At 46.2% G+C, this 21,230-nt stretch overlaps 1 protein-coding gene across 2 annotated transcripts in view; it reads left to right on the forward strand.

The window, feature by feature from the left end:
- LOC135905252 (uncharacterized) overlaps positions 1 to 21,230 on the forward strand; it is a 72,053-nt gene that overhangs the window by 12,886 nt on the left and 37,937 nt on the right. For both annotated transcript variants that reach the window (XM_065436263.1, XM_065436264.1), the window contains 2 exons: positions 1,103 to 1,243; positions 17,836 to 17,867. In XM_065436263.1, the coding sequence (XP_065292335.1) occupies positions 1,103 to 1,243; positions 17,836 to 17,867 (173 nt within the window). The remainder of the gene's footprint in view (positions 1 to 1,102; positions 1,244 to 17,835; positions 17,868 to 21,230) is intronic.

Below are 21,230 nucleotides of genomic sequence, written 5' to 3' on the forward strand. Positions count from 1 at the left end.
GATTGTCGCCGTCTGTCAAATGGTCGCCATCCCCATTATGTTCAGGTGACGTGCCAATGCGATAAGAAAGAGGCGCCCGCGCGCGCAGTAACGAGGGCAACTGCGCACGCGAGGGCATGCGGCAGTTGCGAGGGCATTCCAGGGCAAGTGTGCGTGGTTGAGCCTAGACGAGACTTAGACTCACTGCATGCGTGCCACCTTTTCCTACGCCCAATATTGATGAATGCAGGTAACTAACTGTCCGCGCAGATGATCGTATACGCCTTTGGAGCGTTCGAGGCAGCGCTCCATAACCGCGCAATTGCACTGTTCGCCTTCGAGCTCTTTAGATGGCTCTCGCGGTGCGGTTTACAGTTTGGTGGTTGAACTGGCGCACTGCGAACACATTCACCTGGTTCATTCATCGCATCGCGCGGTAGCCCAGTGAGCACAGAGCAGTTCCCACCATCTACCTGTGAGCAGCACCGAGATCCCTCAGCAACTAGACCCCCCGGCTTTTCCGAGTCCTCTGGGAACCAACAGCACGTTCGTTTCGGGATACGTTCTTGGGGCTCTAATCTCCAGAGGGCTCCGCATGGCTGGCAACCAAGTTGGAGCGCGGCATCAACCAGTCGGTCGTAACATAGCTTTCGGACAAGCGAATAAACAAGCGGTATCATGGTGTGGTCATGTACCATTGCCTACGCTTTTTATCGAACCCGCATTGAGAAAGCGGGTGCTCGCGGTCATCGAGTTAGATCTCTTTCTCTTCTTGTGTTTGTGACACCATACTAGCTAAGTTATTAGGCGAGTGCTTACTGCAATTACCATGGCCAATAGAACTACTAAACTTACTAGCGTAACTGCAGCCCTTTGTTGCTTACTGTAATGTGCGGTGCAGTTATGGTGTGCTGCCATTTTATGGCCTCTTGACGGAACTCAAACACTTTCAAACGACCTTCTGTGGCTTTCATTTTCTGAGATCTCATTTTGTGAACTGTCATGCAAATGAGTACATGTCTAACTTGAAATTTTGTGCTTGCATGAAGGCAATACATCAAAGGAGGGTGCTGTCACCAGTACCTTATCACTCTTGCTTAGTGACACGTTCTTTATTGCGCAGATACTCGGCTCCAAGACCCTGATCATAAGCCGGGCAGTTTTTGCTCGCGAGGACTACGCGACGTGTGTGGTCTCTCGTCTAAAATCTGTTTCGACGTCTGGATACCAGCACAACTTAAGCTATTACGAAAAGGAAATAAAGGTAAGCACTACGATTTTATGCGGCACAATACACACGCCGCGGTAACTTATTTGAATAGCGTCGCCCCACTGAGGTCGCTGGTTCGTTCCATGTCGCTGCTATTACATTTGATTGCGCGAAAAATGCGTAAAAACTGGCGTGTTTATTCCGCAGTCTTTCACAATAGCATGCCTCATCATCATGTTGTCGCTAAATCATGCAAAACGCAAGAACTGTTTGTTTTCGTTTGATGCGACACAATAATTTTATGGTTCTGGCATTGTTAAGAATGGGTAGAGAAATTCAGGTTACCATGCAGGTGAACGCCCTTCCGTCCATGTACCAAGCTCTTACACAAATAGGTTTAAGGCAGTCATAAAAGAAAATCTTCACACTATTGTGGGTTTCGCGCTCAGGCTTGGGTAATTTGAGTCTTTTTCCGTATTTACACAGGAATAACTGGCAGGCAGCCATTAAGCTGCAGAGAACACAAGTACAGGCTTTAGGGAGCTCGAACGTATAGTATTTGTAGTGTTGTCGTCTTTGCTCCTCGAGAAGCAGGAGCGCGTTGGTGGTTTGTAGTGGCACTGGCACTATGCCCGACTGGTCAAGCACAGACCGGGTGCTTGAAACGGTTGAGGCAGCTCGTCGCTGTCGCAAGATTTTAGGAGGCGCACGAGCAAAATTTTTGTTCTGGGACACTCAGTGACTTGGGTGTCAGTAGAGATATACGAGACAGATGTCTCTTGGCTTAAGACTGAATACAGTCTGAAACAGCACAGCAAAAGATACTCACCGTAGATACCTCTAAGCTATATTTTATACGTGTCTTCAATTAAATATGAAATGAGGGTCAGCGCCGAGTCGTTTTTTAACTTTCATTTAGTCTCTGTCTGCTCTTGCGCTCTCAAGAACCTTGAAAAAAATAAGAAAATGTTGGTCGCTGGGCAAACACCGCCCCCCTTTATTCTTGGCGAAAAAAACTACCGTTAAGTAATATTTGGTGAGAACCATCTTGTGTTTATGCGATGAGTGATGCACATAAGCAAATATCAAAATTTCGCTTTTATCTTAGCTTATTTCGATACCCTTGTGCTCTGGTTTTACTCTCCTCACTAGCCTTTCGCTTGCAATCCGTAGCATCGAAGCAGGGTATCTAGACTTTTCGAGGCGAACCCCCTGTTCAAGGAACGCTTCACTCAACTTGTGCTTTCAAGTTTTTGTTAAAGCCGAATGTAAGCAACGCATGACGATTCCTCTTCGTACTATATTTGAATGGGCGGAAGGGCATTGTAACAGGGGTTTCTCAGTTCTCGGGGAATATTTTCAGCACAAGTGATCATCTTCGAAAGCGAGCTTCACATCAAGGAACTGTAAAGAGCTATCTTTTGGCACCTCAAATTTGAATAGTAGCCCTTCGCTTCTCATCCCGAATACGTCCAACATACGGTATGTGAACACGTCTAAATCTTTGTGCAGGCCCAAGATCCACTAATCGACTACCTGCCCGAATATTTTTAGCACTTTCCAATTCAAATCGCATTTCACAACTCTGTCAACACCAAGAAAGAAAAATGGTGCTCAGCACTGTGTCTACTTTCGAGCCCATGCATACCCCATTTCTTTAAGGAACACTTTATCTTTAAAGTGCACGTACGTGCTCTCCAGGTACACGCGAAGTGCTTCTAGAAAAGCTCCTACTGACATTCCGCTCTTATTACGGAAGGCAACTTCATCGTTCTCCTGTTCCAGGCATTCCTTCGCACACTGTAGTAGATCATCCTGCAGCGGAGGGTAGTTCAAGTCTTTAATGTAAACGCTGAAGCCCTTGTAACACCCTTCTTTAAGAGCAGAAATATGATGCATCACCTCCTCAAAATTCTTAACGAAGAGTGGGCCGTTCACTACCAATGACGCCAGCCTTTTTTGGGAAAAGACAGACATAAGGAACTACCACGAGTTGTGCTAGGTTGTTACTTTGGTGCTCTGAACGGAACATCTTGCTTATGTGTTCTTACCGTGAAGAAAACTGCGTGTGTGGCCCTTTTCTTTTTTTAGCTAGTGAAACCGGCTTCTCCAGTTCATATTTTCTAGTAATGCCACTGCTCGTTTCTTCGGTTCCTGCAGCTTAACTCTCACTTCCTCAAAACACTTGTGCATCAAGTCCCAAGCTCTATTACAGTACATCTTATCTGGCAGCACCACAAGATAACCTTCTTTGTCCATTTTGAATGATAGGGAAGTTAACTTGCTCCATATGAGTCAATAGTGTGTCGATTATGCTGCAAATATGAATGTTATTATGTTGAACGGATGCTCTGTTGCTCATGGGCGGTGATCATGAAGTGGTTCTTGAGGATGCATATATGCTTTGTTTTTATGAATAAGAGTTCGGTTGTAAGTCTTTGTTGGTCTTTGTGCCCTTTTCTGTTGACTTCGTTTAGGGTGCACAAAACTTTACAGAACGGAGCCACTGCATTTTTGCTTGCCTGTAGGCGTATGAGCCATTCAGGATGATAGTTCTTGTGTGTGGACACGAAAATTCTATGGTGCCCTAGCGATATAAGTCTGGTGCAAAATGACAGTAGATGTGCAAATGAGGTTAGAAGCACTTGCATGTCATCACCTAAGCGTTCGCACTGTAATAAAAGAACAGAACTTCTTGAGCTTTCCCTACTAGAACAAGACCCACACATAGCCGTCATATCTGAGACGTGGCTGCGGACTGAAATAGGCAATGAGGGTGTTTTTGCACACTGTTATCAAGTTTTCTGTGAGGATCGGCATTGCAGAGTAGGTGGAGTGGCAGTCATTATTATAGACCACATAGGTACCGTTCTCTTGGAAATCATTCCAGGCCTCGAATGTTTATGCACAAAAATCTCAGGCTGGGGCCATAACTCTTTTATTGCGTGCCATTTACAGACTTCCTCATGCCGATTCTCAGTATTTACATAAGCTGAAAAAGGACATGTCTAAATTCCAGTGAAGCAAACTTCGATTAATAGGGGACGTTAACTTGCCAAGTGGTAGTTTCGAGATCCTATAATGACTTCCCCAAAACAGCAATCATCTAAATTATACCTAACCTAATATTAACCCATTACCCAATTCAAATTGTTCAGGAACCAACACGCTTGCAAGAAAATTCCAAACCTATAGTGCATTTGATATTTTTGCCTAGACTATCACTTGGATACACTACTCAAGTTGTTGAATGGATTTCTGATCACTTGCTTGTCAGTGTTAGCTTACCGTCGCTACTTTTATCCAAACGAAAAACCGTGTAAAACATTCATTGAACGACTAGTCACGTGCAGAGGATGCATCCTTTTGGAAGCAGGCCTTACTGATTTTACCGACAATGATGTGAACACACTTTGGCGTCGTTTCAATTATATGTTCCAGAACTACATGGATAAGGTTGTGCCGAGCATACATAAACTAGTTTCTTGACAGACGCCGCGGATGACGCGTGAAATAATCCACCTGAATCGAAAGATAAAAAAGGTAAATGTAACGACGTATGGATATCGGTCATCTAAATGAACTAAAAGGATACCTTGCACATGCGGTACACTCTTAGAAAGAACACTCCTTTAATACAGTGCTGCCGAATTTCATTATAGACGAGCCAAAATGTTTTGGGCTTATGTAAGCGAAAGAAAGAATCCAGTGTCACAAATTTCTATTTATGGTTCTATAGTTACCGATCATGGTGATTTTCCGTGTCATTTCAATGACTGCTTTCACGGCGTGTTCTATAACTGGCATTTGTCTATCCAGTGAGACGGTACTTCATCCTTCTCATGTGAATTTTGTTTCATACCCTGGCATATTTTCTATGCTACTATATCTAAAGTCTAAATTATCATGTGGTCCTGACAACCTTCCCAAGCGGTTTGTGAAGCGATATGCGGAGTCCATTGAGAAGTTTCTTCTTATTATTTATCATATTTCCTTACTATATAGAAAATTATCGGATGACTGGAAGACAGCCAGAGTGTTGCCTCTACACATGAAAGGTGATCGGGCCCAATTACAATATTACCATCCTATATCACTTATATCATCATGCTGTAAACTAATCGCACATATTATTGCTAATCAGATAAATGAATTTTTAGACGAACACTCAGTCCTCTCAAAATACCAACATGGGTTTTGGAAAGGCTGTTCAAAAATTGGACAATTAATTATAGTAATACGTTCACTCGCTTCATACCGTAGTAAGGACACTCACAATGCCGCAGTATTTGTATATTTCAGCCATGCTCTTGCTAGAGTTCCATATGTCAAACTGTGAAATGTTCCTGTGATGCCTAAAATAGTCCTCTAATTCTTGAATTACCCTTTTTTATATCTTATTTCTATTTTAATAGTTTTGCTTGGTTATTTTTAGCCTAAAACTTACATTGCTAAGGAATTTTGAATTGCGCAAGTACTTGATTAGAATAGAAGGGGAGAGAGAGCACTAACTTCAAAAGTTAAGGAAGTCACTTAGGTTAATTTGGTTGGTAGTTAGCATTGTCTTTGCTAGTATTCTTCTCGCGTACTTGAGCGGTTGAGATTATCATTTTATATAAACAGACGCGAATTGATCCCGTTGTAAACTTCATTACTTAGTAACATGTCTGCCTTTGCTTCTTTTACATCGCTTAGTTTTTATTGCATGTATAGGGCTCTTATAGGCCTCTTGTTCACCTTTGCTTTTTACTGTAGACTTGCTTGTTGAATTCTAGTTTGATAAATGCAAAGCATTGTATAATGTTCTCTCGAATACCACTTGTCATGGTTAAATTATGTTCCACGCTGTAACTAATAGTCTTACACTGCGTTTGCTATCGCAACTTATTCTTTCTACTAAGGTCATTATTATTGGAGGTCCACGTAGAGTATCCTATAGTGGGACGTCCTCCAGTATATGGCTTTGTAGTGTGTGCTCTCTGGCTAGTTGATACATGACTAGAAATGGTTTTATGTCCGGAAGAATAGAATTGTATGCCTGTCTGTGTCTACTCTTTGACGGTGTCTCATGTCTAACTCCAAGTATATATTTCTAACTGCATATGACATCCATCGACATACGTAGACCTTTATCGCAACAATAAAATATGAAATGTCAATTTTATGACGAATACTTGGCACCGTGTACACAGCCATGTACGTCATCATTTCGTTAAAAAGGATAGACGTCCTTAATATTGAACCGATTGAGGTGGCTATGATCCATGCAACATCACCAGCAATCGTCCTTCTTAACAAGCGCAACAGGTGATATCTGAAGGCCTGAGGAAAGCTTTTTGACGTCTTTCGCAAGCATTTCGTCTACCTTCTTTTCTATTGCCTCGCGTTCGGGATGAGATTCAAGCTAAATACATCGGTGACGAGGGCTCGCGCGCATGGTGTCAATAAGATGTGTTACGGTATTTTTCAGCCTAGAGATTGGTAGTCTACGTCGAAGATATACCCTAAGACGCTTGGGCACCGCGGATAACTTCAACTTAGGAATATTTCATGTCCCCAGGTAGCATGCCGTTTAGGAAAATCGCAATCAAGACAGTAGTGGAGGATAGGACTACTGCTTAGCGTCAGATCTAAAAGCGTAAATTCTGCATCCTTCCAAGGAAGAAAAGTCTGCTTGTGTGATACCTTCAGGAAGAACTTGAATAGAAGAGAAGTCGAGGACACGAATTAATGTTCTCTTCTTGTGAGCAGCTACAGTGATGTGGGACAGTGCGACCTTGTGCGGGAGAGTCACAGCAATGAGGCAACCCACCATTTAGTCGCCATCAGGGGGAACAGGAACGGCGACATCGGTGCGCACACGGCAGCTTGAGGCGGAAGCCTAAGTAACTCCTTGGAACATAGTGGTAGGTGGGGCCTTGCACAGACTCCGTCAATACACAAAGCCAGTTCGAGGCGTGTAGAACGTCGGTAAAACAATCGATGATGTCGGCGTGGGATTTGAAGAAATCTATGCTGAGAATTACATTGTGTTGGTAAACATCGAGAACAGCGAAGAGAACTGATGTGTGGTTGGCGGCTATTGTAACATGTTGACTGAGCATACAAAGGACGGTTTCCGTCAGGTACGGGGACACGGTTTCCTTAAGCTACGTGGATTGCAAGGGGCACGATCGGTGTGAGCACGTTTTGAGACGGCAGCGGAGTGCGGAACTGATGATCGATATGTGAGCTCCAGTATCCATTAAGACCATTAGGTGAGGTCATCGAGGAGAACATAAAGGAAATTGCATCGATGAATAACAGTCTACAGAAGTTTCAGCGGTTCGGGTAATAAATGGCCTAGTATTTCTCTACAGACAATCGTTGTCAGGTTGGCAGAAGTCGAGCGCGGCTGTAGTGTCAAGGGATCGTAGATCAAGTAAGTCGCAGTGCTGTAAAGGAGGTGGTCGAAGCATTGAGGTTTCTGCATGCTCGAATCGCCGACCTTTATTGACGAGGAATTCAACCATAGAGCAGTTCTTACACAGGAGTACATTGGAGGCACCTTCACTGTGCCTTTTAAGATGTGACCGAAAATGTCCACCTCTGGCATGTCTTTGTCAACAACACTACCACGTCTTCGATACATGCGACGTACAACTCCGGGAACTCTGAGCTCTTGACGCAAACTCATGCGTTGCAGCTTACTGTTATCGACGTGGTCCACCAAACATGTGACGTAGTTTTGGTTTGCATACGTCCCAACCTGTAAATTCATCTTGGTGCATATGGAACGAAACACGTGCTGTACGGGTAAGATAAAAATTAGTATTGGAAAAGAGTAATTGTGTATTCGCACCTGTTGTACTCGTTCACGCTGTCACCTAATTCGAGCCAATCTTCCTGGTCAGTGCAGCGTGCCCCGCAGAAAGTGCCCCGGTCGCAGGGGCGCTTTCTGGGTGACCGTTGAGGGCAATAGAGCTGGCGTCGACTGCGCATCGTCTTCGGGCATCGTGGCAGATTGAACGTGGCACTCGCCGCGAAGACCCAGGACCTTGTTGTAGTCACGCGTACCCCGTACCCCTAAAAAGTACGGTAAAACCCATTTCACAATGACAGTCAATGGCAAAGCAATTAGAATTCGGACAATGTAGTCACAGACAGTAATGCTGAAGTCAGGGTGATTGAAAATATATAGCGGTCATTCTTAGATTTCCATTGCTCCTGCTATATGGTACACAAGCTACAGCAGGTATCGGCTCACTTCGGCATATCACTCGGTGGTATGGCAAGGCGACAATGTGGGAATGAACCAGCGACAACGACTCAATCACACCGAAGGAATGGCGTTGAGAAACGAGAAAGGCGGTGCGACGATGGCATCATTCCGTCATTGTGGTCTTCTAAATCTGTGGTCGTGATTTTGGCACTAAACTATTTTACGATTTGAAATCGCGATTACCAAATGATGGCGCTGGTATAACGTCATCATCGTGACAACAACAAACAAACGAGAACAATGGGATAGCAACAAATCTATGACTTCAACCATATTGTCACGTGATAGTGACGGTGAAGAGAGAACACAGTAGCAGTACTGTGAAAGGCAAAACTAGCTTTTATTGGGCGAACCTTTGCCCACAAAACAGGCTACACTTAAAGCACAACGATAGCGGCGAACACAGTCGGCGATCGTCGAAAATCTGATCAGCGGTTCAAGCGCGTCGGCTTTTATAGAGCAGTCGTCGAATGTTCCAGAATAATCGTTCGGACCCGTGTGCCTTCCACAAAGTTCTACATCATTCGCGTTACGCGATGAAATCAGATAACACAAGGTTCGGCGACTACAGACAGCCGGGTAGAAGCATTGATAACTTTCCAGAAACATCGGATACATTCAGGCGCGTCCCTCGCTGTGCGATTACAGTTAAGCGGCGAAACGTGGTCGCCCGATAAAGATAAGTACACGTGTCAATATGATGAAGCTGGAATGACAACGATGGTAGGTCGACGACGTCGCGATAATGTAAGCATGGCACTGTCTCCCTGCAAATGACGCAATCACGGTGATCGTTGACAGCGGCGGCACAATCATATTGAAGGACGACAGCATGTCTACGCTAGAACAGCAGAGTGGGAATGAAGCTGATAGAACGACGAAGGTAGTATGACAATGACGGCACGACAGTATTGGGACGATATTTCTGCAGAGATGACCGAGGTGATATGTTAGCATGACAACGATGACCTGATGGCAAGGTGTGATAAAGACTGCGTGACGATGATGCTATGATGACTAAACCATGACGAGAGTTAGATGGCGAATTTATAATGATGACGATGGAACAAGAATGGCAGAATCACGACGACATTACCACAATAAACTCATGACAACGGCGGTGTGACGACGATGGTAAGGCAACACTATGGACACAATGAGCTGACTACTTGGATGACGACGATGGAATAACAACAGCTATACCACAAAGACTGTAATGACTGTAGTGTGACAACGACGGCATGCGGAATCGAATGCCGATGGTGAAGTGAGAGCAACAGAACGATCATGTCGACAACACGACAATGCTTTGACGATGAATGCCTGATGATTGTATAAAATCAAGGATGGTCACGACGGCGGTAGTAGAACGGTTGGGCAATCACTGCATGACAGCGACTTTCTGAGGTTGATGCCATAACGACGATGGCATTACAATGGCGGCATAACTGAAACGTAATGATAACATGATTGCGCTAGAATGACGGAAACAGCTGACATTGACGGAACGGTGAAATCAGTATGAGCATGGCGCAACGACATTCATGTCAATTGGCTATCATGGTAAAACGACAGGTTCACAAGGAAGGAATGATGGCAGTGACATAACGAGGACTGTTACACGATGATGTGACGACGTCGTTATGACGAAATAGACATGACTCTGTTAAAATGACGGTGATGTATTGAATACGATAGCATGGTGACGACGTGGTGGTAGCGAGTGAGTGTATGATGACAATGGCGCGATGACTATGGTATCAAGAAGGCTGTATGATGACAATGTCAAGAGGACAAAGGCATGGACATGATCATGATCGGATCAGGAAGCCCTACTGACGGCGATAAAAGAACTACGACCACATCTAGAAGAAGGTGTGCCAATGGATAGACTGATGACGGTATGATGACAATCCCTTCACGAAGAAATAGTCGGACTCATCGGACTCTCATCAGCACCGTGGTATGATTAGAGTCTGCTGACAAAGCTGAAATTTGGACGATGCATCGGCCATGATGGCACCTCGACTACGAAAACTTACCTAGGCTCTGATGGTTTCAGAAAACTTCGGCAACTGGTTCGACGAACAGCGTGACGAGAGTAAGAAGGTGATGCGGGGACGACAACCATAATGCGACTACGACAGCATGAATTTTATGAGCATATACATAGTGGCTCAGGCGGGTATAACGGCAGCCACTTGGTCAGACATATCGTTTCTAGGTAGTCCACCCGCTTAAGGAAATAAACATTGGCTCATATTAGGCATTTTGATACCAACTCGAATACTGAAGACACCATTAACAACGGTTAGAAAGGGCTGAAAATCGTGCGTATGACGTCGGCAGCATGTTTTCAATAACATTGGCAGATGTGGTTGTTTTTCTTTTACGGTTTACGGCTTGTCGCCACCTAACAAATGTTATCGGGCAGCGCAGGACGCGCCCGAATGCATCGGAAGTTTCTGGAATGTTATCGATGGTTCCATCCGCTCTCTGTCACCGAACCTTGTGTAATCTGAATGCACGTATGCGCGACGCGAATGGTGTAGAACTTTGTGGAAGACACGCGATTCCCAGCGATTTCTCTGGAACATTGGACGACTGATGTATACAAGTCGACGCGCTTGACCCGCTGATCAGAATTTGGATGATCGCCGAATATGTTCGTTGAGCTTTGAATGTAGCCTGTTTTTGTGGGCACAGACTCGCCCGATAAAGTTAGTTTCACCATTCACAGTTCTGTTGCTGTGTCCTCGACCGTCACCACGACCTCACATCTGGTGGAGGTGCTGGGTACCTCCTAATTGTATTCGGGTTAGAGGCCCGAGCGCAATTAGCCAACAAGACCACAGCGATCTTCACTGAAGAGATGACATGCCTGTTCCGCTACGCTGACCCGGATATGTCTGAGGAGAAGAAAATTCGCTTCCTCGTGTGCGGGGTAAAGCAGGAGGTATTCACCGGATTGATACGCAATACTCCGAGGACTGTTGCTGAATTTGTTTCCGAAGCAAGAACCATTGAGAAGACGCTCGGTATGCGGACAAGACAGTAGAATCGCCGAAACTACACCGATGTTTAGTCTCTCGGCAGTAAATACATGCGATAGACCATCAGAACTACCAGTCGCGAGGAAGTGCAGAAGCTCTTCCGTAGGTCGCAACCTCAAGTGGTCTCAATCACCGACATCGTCAAAGAGGAGGTTCAGCGATCGCTTGGGGTTACTGAAGTAAAACCATCATCACCAAAGCCCAAGCCGTGAATATTGACCTGTGCCACCGTCGCCCGCCGTGAAAGACCTCCTGCGCGATCGCTCCAGGGCCCTGTAACGTCGCAATTCGGTTGTCCACCGCCGCCGCTGCCAGCACGCCCACCCGTCACCCAGCGCAGCTACGCGACCAAGACGGAAGTTTGGCGAGCCCCCGACCGCTGCCCACTCTGCTATCACTGCGCAAAAGCCCACCATGTGTACCGCGGATGCCAATAACGCGAATCGGAACTCCGAGTGCTCGCCGTTGACCCGCCGGGTCCACAGGTTGGAGAGCGCGCACGTGATATGAACGATTACCTCGCATTCACTGAGTGGAGCTCTTGACGACCGTCCTGCTCGCCGTCACCAGGCCGCTACCTGCCGGCGCAACGACGACCATACACTGGAACAGCCCAGGGCCAGTTTTCGAGCCCACATTCTGCAAACTAAACGCAGCAACCAATGGAGGTGCGGTTGGTGTTAGTCGAAGTGACGAAGATCCTCCACCGCTGACGAAGACGCCGAGGCGACTATCTCGACGACATAAAAACGACACTGTCCCGGCCAAGTCTGGAAGCAAAGAATACACAGACGAACGACAACCTGACGACACCACGTACCAGCCACAGCTCAACGAGACGCAGCAGTGATCCGGCACCAAGACCTAACTGTATCGCAACACAAAGAACCACCGACCTCGACGTGCTTCTGGACTGCCACGCAGTCATGGCCTTAGTGGACACAGGTGCCGATTACTTCGTCATGAGTGGACACATTGCTGCCCTGTTCAAGGAGGTTAACACCGCATGGGAAGGCCTGCAAATTCGGACCGCCGGAGGACACCTACTAACGCCGACTGGAATCTGCACCACAATAAATACAGTTAAAGAGCTGACCTACCATGCCACCTTCGTTATCCTCCAACAGTGTTCACGAGACGTCATTTTCGGCATGGACTTCTTTAAGCAACACGGCGCAATCATCGACCTGAAGTTGACGTCTATAACGCTGTCGGTAGATCAAGGGATACTGACGGAGAGCTATCATAGTCACCCCGCCTTGCGTGTGCTCGAAGATCAAGTCAGCACGCCGCCCAGAAAAATAGCTGCAGACGTAGAAGGCGCAATCAAAGGTGACCAGTGTCTGCTACTCGACCGTGAAATTTGTGTCACAAGAGGGATCGCTCGACTGCACGGAGAAAAATGAAAGTGTTGCAGACAGGATTCAGTGAGGGGTTCAAGCACATCAGCAAGGGCACGGTGATCGCAGATATCGATGGAATTCTGGAAATCAGCGATGCGTTTGTCGTCTCGGATTCTTCCGCATCTACCCCGGTGACCGTAGTTCCCAAACTAGAATTCGACATAAATCCTATTTTCTCATGATTAAGGAGGTACAGCTCAAAAGTCTCCTTCGACGATACAAAGACTCATTTTTTGACGTCATCTACGATTCGACACACACCAGTCGCAAAGCATCGCGTAATAACAGAAGAGCGCGCGCGACCACACCGCCAAAGCCCTTACCGTGTTTGGCCGTATGAACGTGAAGCTTTAGGGCAAGTCGAGGAAATGCAGCGCGACGACATCATCCAGCCGTCTAAAAGCCTGTGGGCATCTGCTGTTGTCCTAATACAGAAAAAGGAGAGAAGCCTACGTTTTTTCGTCGATTATTGTCGACTGAATAAGATCACTAAGACGGAGGTATATCCCCTCGGACGAATAGATGATGCTTTGGATCGGCTCTGGAACGCTAAATATTTGTCGTCAATGGACCTCAAGTCTGGCTACTGGGAAATAGAACTCGAGGAGAGAGATCGTGAAAAGACCGCCTTCATCACGCCAGATGGCCTCTACGAGTTCAAAATTATGCCATTCGGACAGTTATCTGCAACTGCAAAGTTCCAGTGCGTCACGGACACGGTGTCATAGGGGTTGGAGTGGCAGACCTGTCTTGTTTACTTGGATGACGTCGTCGTCTTCGCCGGAAATTTCGACGATCACTTTAGGCGGCTTGCGACAGTACTAGAGGCCTTGAAATCGCCAGGGCTCACTCTGAAGCCGGAATAGCGCCGCTTCACTTCCTATGAACTTCTGTTCCTGGGGCACGCCATCAGTAAATCTGGAGTCCACCCCGATCTACAGAAGACAGCCACCATCGCAAAGCTTCAGCAGCCCACCGACCAGAAGGCAATGCGTAGATTCCTTGGCATGTGCGCCTTCTAGAGGCGCTTTGTCAAGGAATTTTCACGTATCGCTGAGTCACTGACACGTCTAACTAAATGTGATGTCGAGTTCTAGCGGGAAACGCTGCAGGCCGATGCATTCGACGACATCAAATGACGCATGCAGTGGCCACCGGTACTTGCCCACTTCGATGAGTACGCCGATACAGAAATTCATGTTGACGCCAGCAGCCGGCCTCGGTGTCGTTCTAGTCCAGAGGAAAAACGGACTTGAACGTGGGGTGATAGCTAACGCAAGCAGGTCGCTGCCAAAAGCGGAAGGCAATTGCTGTACGACAGAAAAAGGAATGCCCCGCCATCGTTTCGGCTAAAGCAAAATTTCGCCCTCACATATGTGGCAGACCATTCAGTCATCAACGAGAATCACGCGGTGTGTTGGCTCGCGAATTTAAAAGATCCTTCCGGACTCCTGGTGCGGTGGAGCCTCAGACTACAAGAATACGACATTACTGTAACCTACAAGTCCGGACGAAAACGCTCAGAGGCTGATTGCCTATCACACGCCCCCACTGACGCGCCGCCGCAAGATGACGAAGAAGACGACGCCTTCCTTGGAATATTAAGTGCGGCAGACTAAGCTGAACAGCAACGACCAGACCCGGAGCTAAAAAAGCCTCGTCGAGTATTTGGAAGGGCACACCGATGGTCTGCTTATGCCATTTAAGCGAGGATTGTCATCGTTCTCGCTTCAAAGCAACCTATTAGTAAAGAAGAACTTGTCACCAGTGCGAGCAAACTACATTCTTATGTTTGCCTCAACACTGCGTCCGGAAATACTGCACGCCTTGCATGACGATTCGACCGTCGGGCACGTCGAATTCTCCCGGACGCTATCAAGGATACACGAAAGGTATTACGGGCCGCTCCTGATCACCGACGTTGCCCGTTACATCAAGACATGCTGAGAGTGTCAGCGACGCTAGACACCACTGAGAAGGCTAGCAGGATTACTACAGCCGATTTAGCTTCCTTGCCGACCATTTCAGCACATCGGGATGGGCTTGTTTGGATCCTTCCCGACGTCAACAACGGGAAATAAGCGGATCGTCATGGTCAAGGACTACCTTACCAGCTTCGCCGAGACTAATACACTGCCGAAAGGTAGTACAGCCGAAGTGGAAAAATTCTTCGTCGACAACATCCTGCTGCGACATGGCGCCCCAGAAGTTTTCATTTCCGACAGAGCAACGGCCTTTACAGCGGAGCTCACCCTGGTCATTCTGCAGTGCAGACAGACAAGACACAGGAGGAGAACTGCCTGCCACCCACAGACGAATGTTCTTACGTAGCGCCTGAATAAGAACCTCGCCGACATGCTAGCGATCCACGTCTACGTCGAACGCAAGATCTGCGATGCCGTCCAGCCGTACGTAACCTTCGCTGGCAACACGGCGGTTCAAGAAACAACACAGATCACGCTGTTCAAGCTGATTTCCTTCATGAACCCGACGACGACTCTCGACGCCACGCTACCGCATGTCGCCCAAGAAGAGAATCATGTCGTCACCACCTATCTCCAGCACGCCGAAGAAGTCCGACAGCTGGCCCGCCTACGGATGAGGAACCAGCAGCGTACCGACAGCCGACCCTACAACCTGCCACGACGCCACGTCGAGTACCAGCCCGGCGAGCGTGTTTGGGTTTGGACCCCGATACGCTGACGAGGACTCAGTGCGAAATTATGGCGACGCCATCTCGGAACCTACAAGATTATCCGAAGTATTGGCGAACTGGACTATGAGGTCTTCCCAGAGGGCACTTCGCATTCACAGCGGCGCCGCGCACAATCTGAAGTGGTCCACGTGGTGCGTCGTAAGCCCTTTTACGCACGCGGACGAACTTCCTTATTTTGTTGCTTCTTTGCTACGGGTGTTTTTGTTTATAACTTTCGTTTGTTCGCAGCATCGGGTCGATGTATTTGAAGGGAGGTTATTGACATGTGTGCTTGTTTATCTTTTACGGTTGACCGCGTGTCGCCACCTAACGAATGTTATCGTACAGCGCAGGACGCGCCCGAATGTATCGCAAGTTTCTGGAATGTTATCGATGGTTCCATCCGCTGTCTGTCACCGAAGCTTGTGCAATCTGATTGCATGTATGCGCGACGCGAAAAGTGTAGAGCATTATGGAAGACACGCGGTTCCCAGCGAATACTCTGGAACATTGGACGACTGATGCATAAAAGCCGACGCGCTTGACCTACTGATCAGATTTGCGATGAACCCCGACTGTGTTCGCCGCTTTATTTGAGCTTTGAGTGTAGCCTGTTTTTGTGGGCACAGATTCGCCCGAAAAAGTTAGTTTCGCCATTCACAGTGTTGTTGCTGTGCCCTCGACCATCACTACCACGCGACCATATCTAGCTTCATTAAACATATACACAAGCTCAGCTGCAGCGAAAATTGCTTTGACGGCACGGAGCTTTCACTTAGTGGCTGACCTCAAAAAACTGGCGAAGGAAGCTTGAAATGCCGATTTTTTTGGTTTTGGCGTCAAGAAAGCCTCTGAGATTCTGAAAACTGGCTGTCATCTATCACGTCAGCAGCGTCATCAGCCTAGTGTGACAGAGTGCCTCTGAGTGACAGATTGTGCGAACTAGGCTTGCATATCGTCGGCGCTGCAATGCTATCTTTTCGATGTGTTCCCGACACTGGCATTGTGTTGGCGTAATGTGGCAAGGCCTTTACGGATGCGGGAAGTTCGAGAAACTCGACCCTGGTGCCTAACACAGTAGACCCACTCACTAAATTGTAGTAGGTTACCCACTCGCGTATCTTTTCATTTGAAAAAAAAAGTATAGCTACCGTTCTGTGATAAAGTGCAAGTGGTGGCTTTCGGTGCCGCTGGATAGCACCAATAAACGTTAAATTCTGAACGACTGCCTCTTTGTGCATACCTGTATATGAGACGTCACCGTATTTTACAATGTCAAATGAGAATGGGTGAAATTCAGTAAGTCGGTTGCACTAGATAGGTCACCCCACACTTTTTCAAAGCCGTAAAGATTGCATGAAACGCCTATTCAGGGACATATAGTGCTTTGAAAATGCAGAAATATGGCCACCAACCTTCTCAATTTTACAGACCTCCCTACTAAGACGACTGGATGGCTTTCTCACGCATTGATTCAACAAGCTTCTCTTTAATTTTATCACAGTGCGCATTGGCTCAAGGCCTGCTAATCCACGCGTTTTGATAAAGCATATAGTGTCTACGAAATATATGAGAATAGTATTCTCTCTTGACTTTTGCTTTCTTCCCAATAATGTTCATTGACTTGCTAGCCAAGAGTATGTGAGATGCGAAATCAACCTTCCCGTATGAATTGTGGTATGAAAAAAACCCTGCATTTGTACTACACTTTCAACCTAAGTATTTGTTACGGTTGTGCATATGGCAGGACGTCTGTCTCGTTCAAATATTTTTTTTTCGCTTCAGACGCTATATTTACCTGTATTGTCCATGATAATTCAAGTAAAGGCAGCATTTATATGGGTATATCACTAATATTATTTCAAGCATTTAAAAAATTCTTTTTTAAGAAATGTTGCAGCTCGCAAGAAATAAAACCACACGGTTTCACTCACCATTCGTTTATAGGTTAAATTTTTGTTTTGCTGCAAGCATTTTGTAATATGTATTGCTAAGATGGTTCAAATGAAATAGTTGCTTATTATCATTATCGCCGGGTGTGCAGTAGTATGGTGCAGACATGTAGACCCAACGAATATTGAAGTCTTATAAACAATACAGTTAATTCGTAGTTTCAGGATATGGATGTACCTTCAGCTATCTGTATAGATGGCAATGTGGCCTACTTGATAAATTTCAAAAATTAAATAAATGTAGGACTTCTTTTAATCTTTCTTTCTCGTCCTTGCTAATAGATGCCAACACAACTTGGAAAGCGTGTATATCTGTAAGTATTAGCCACATATTTGCTCTCTGTAATTCTTAACGATAGATATTTCTTCACTGCAGAAGGGTTCATGGAACCTGATATGTGAACCATGAGCTTGTGGGTCCTTTATATTTGATACTCCTTCTGGCGTTTGTTTGTTTCTATGGAACAGTAATGCCACTACGATGTGCTTACCTGCTTCCTTGAATTGTTTGTGAGGGTGGAAGTGAAAGTAGGCAAATCGTCGCCGGAAAGTGTCCACCAAGGAGAGCTTTGAAACCATTTTGAATGGTTTTCTGAGCCTATAACGCAATGAGCAATGGAATTTTCTTGCCGCTGCAGATATATGTGCTGTGTTTAAATAAAACGTTGTCCTTAATTAGGGAAACGGAAGAATGAATTAAGTTTTCAGGAATATTTTGGATAGTAGAATAGACCAAATAAATTTAGAAAATCATCCCAACTGATCTCACAAGGCAGCCGATGGCAATGAGTTCAGAAATATATAAATATGGTGATGCCTCGTGTTCAGGCGCGTAGCTAGGGGGGAGGGGGGGGGGCATATAGGGTTTCAGCCCTTTCCGAAATTCTTCCTTGCTGTCATTCACCGCTGACAAAAATAACCCTGGCACTGGAAATCATTCTGGGCTTTGTCTAGAATGTCTTTTTCACGCTCAAAAAGACGTTTCGGCGGGAAAATTGCGAACTCGGGCGGGTTTTTGTGTGCAACGCCTATGCGCCTGGGGTCACATAACGCAAGAAGCCCCATCTGAGTACAGTTTCAGGGGCGGTTTGAAATCGAGCGGGTTCATCGCGGCATATCGCAAAGGCCGCGGAATCTACGGAGCGCATGGATTTCAATTTCGAAATTTATGGCCGTAAAGTACTGAGAAACGTTTGACGCAAAAAGTCAATTGACATTACCGAAGTCGTGCTTTAGATTTTCAATACCGAAACTTTGTGGGTTTAATGTTCTCATAAACATTTGATGCGAAAAATGCATTGACTTTTCTAAAGTTGCACATCGGCCCAAACAGCGAGACAAGCCAAATCAACGCTCTATCAGACAACTTGACAAAGCACGCAGTGAGGTCCTACGAGACGAAGTGTTGGGGTGGTTCAGTTGTGCCGTCATGTCACAGAAATGAATATCATCATTTTTTTCACTTGCGCCCAAGCATCCATGGCAGTACACTAAAGCCAGCACAGGTAACTACATATTTTATTTATTTTTTCTACTTTGACTTTTACACGCGAGGACACATTCAGCCTCTTCAATTTTCTTGTTCTCCCTACCTGCGGGCTGCCAGAGACAGCCAGAATGCATGCGTTTTTCTCGTGTTTTCCCAACCACCACGCGGCGCACTCCGGTGCGTGTTCATTTTTCTCTGGCGAAGTCGATTCTCGCCTGGCAGAGTGTTAGACGATTACAATGGTCGCTCACCGCCGTGACTCTGGGTACAATACTGATTGCAATGCGTTCACTTTGGGGCATTATCTTCATTTCGATGTTATTGGAAGCTCTCCGGAAAGCCTTTTGTGTCGCTGGTGTAGGATACTCAGCAGTATGCGTATGGGTCTCTGTGGACCAAGCGTGCCACGTTTTCTTCGTTATTCCTTAGGCAGCCATATCAAGTGCCCAAACTAGGCGTTCGATTGTGGCAACATGTATTCCTTGGCATTTTTTTTTATTTCGGTGCCCCCGTTCCACAAAAGAAAAAAAAAGGACATTGTTGTGGGGCAGCAAATTGTGACAAGGTGAACATTCAATTCTTTTACTTCTTCTTCGGCGGAAAGTAATGTGCCACGGGGCTCAGCATCTGCTGGATAATCTTTTATTATTGCGATGACATATATACGGACAGACCAGGTGCGTTCTTGCCCTCGCTCTCATGTTGCGTATAAACTCCAAGGCGATAACATCGTGTATGCGCGAGTGAAAGCGTGGGGGGGTAGGGGGGGGGTATGGATGAGGCGACGATGGTGGCTTATTCTTGTGTCCGCAAGGGCGAAAATTTGGAGGATGTTTAAGATTCGCCTTTAAGAGTGGAACGCGATAGCATTCAAAGATCTCCGACCGCTTAGGACGCTTCCCGGCAACTGGAGCGTATGTAACCGTAATGTTGACCGGGAAACGTTGGCCGTGAACGCTTTGCGCGAAGGCGGGCTTTGTGGTAGATACGCGGGCTCTTGCGTGGGCCACAACGCGGTGGAGGTGAGTGCCAGCTGGAGGTATTCCTAGGAACCAGGCGCACCGCTCCTTGATCCCCGAGAAACCAGCACGCCGGCGTGCGGAAATGTCGGACGCCACGCCCGGTTTGTAAATTGTAGAAACACTGGAAAAGGTGTTGGCTTGAGTTTTCGCGTGACAGAATTATATTTTCTCTTGTAGTACAATTACAATCGGAGAGCTATCATGTCTCTAGGTTGTGTGTATGTCGTAGTTTACGATGTTTTCAGGTATTCCAGATTGAGAAATCCAATTTTCTTCAGTAAATTGTTTGCATCACATAGATGCCCTAGGTATGGGTGGTTTTAATTTCTTTTTTTTTGCGGTTGCGACGCCGGACGTCGATGCCGGATTTTCTGCGACACGGCTTTTGCTTAGATGCATAGGTTTAGTGGAGACTAATACGTATATTTAAATATCTTGTAGGGAAGTGTTGTGTATACACGCACTGAACTTTGTTTCCCGTGAGACTTTTGTGCCCTTTATCAAGTTGTATCTTCACATTTGTTTATTCCATTGTATCTTCGCATTTCTAATGTATATCTTGCAGAACTCCTTCTTTCTATATGTGATCTCAGTTGCAGTTATAACTTTTGTGCGATTGCTCGCAATACACTACCGGTGACAGCTGCTCTTGTGCAATACATTGAAACAAAGGACAGCGTCATTGAGATTTTACCATGGCCGCTGCATATGTACAAAAATACGAGCAGAAGTCAAAAAGTAAAGGGACTTTCGCATTTTCTCGCACTAGGATTTCGTAACACGGCTAGTATTCAGCGCTCTGCAACACTTTTTGGGAGCTGTCGCTCTTATTGTTGCGTTGGTCGTTAGAGTGTAGCAGATCCTTAAACATGGCAGTTCCATTGTCGATCTGCACCACGGAGAAAATGAGGGCAGTGATTCGTTTTTTTTTTTGTTTGCGGAAGGTGTTCAACCTGTGGAAATTATTCGTCGAATGCAAGCGCAGCATGGTGACAGTTATTTATCGCTAAGAAAGATGTACAAATGGATAGGACGTATGAGACAGGGAAGAACTTCTTTATGTGACGAGAAAAAATCGAGCAGGCCATCGATGGCAAAGGCTGAGGACAATTTGAAACTCGTTGAGGGTGTGGTGATGGCAAACAGACGTATCACAGTGGACGAAA

The sequence above is a fragment of the Dermacentor albipictus genome, chromosome 8 (assembly GCF_038994185.2).
Source record: "Dermacentor albipictus isolate Rhodes 1998 colony chromosome 8, USDA_Dalb.pri_finalv2, whole genome shotgun sequence".
Classification (NCBI taxonomy): Eukaryota; Metazoa; Arthropoda; class Arachnida; order Ixodida; family Ixodidae; genus Dermacentor; species Dermacentor albipictus.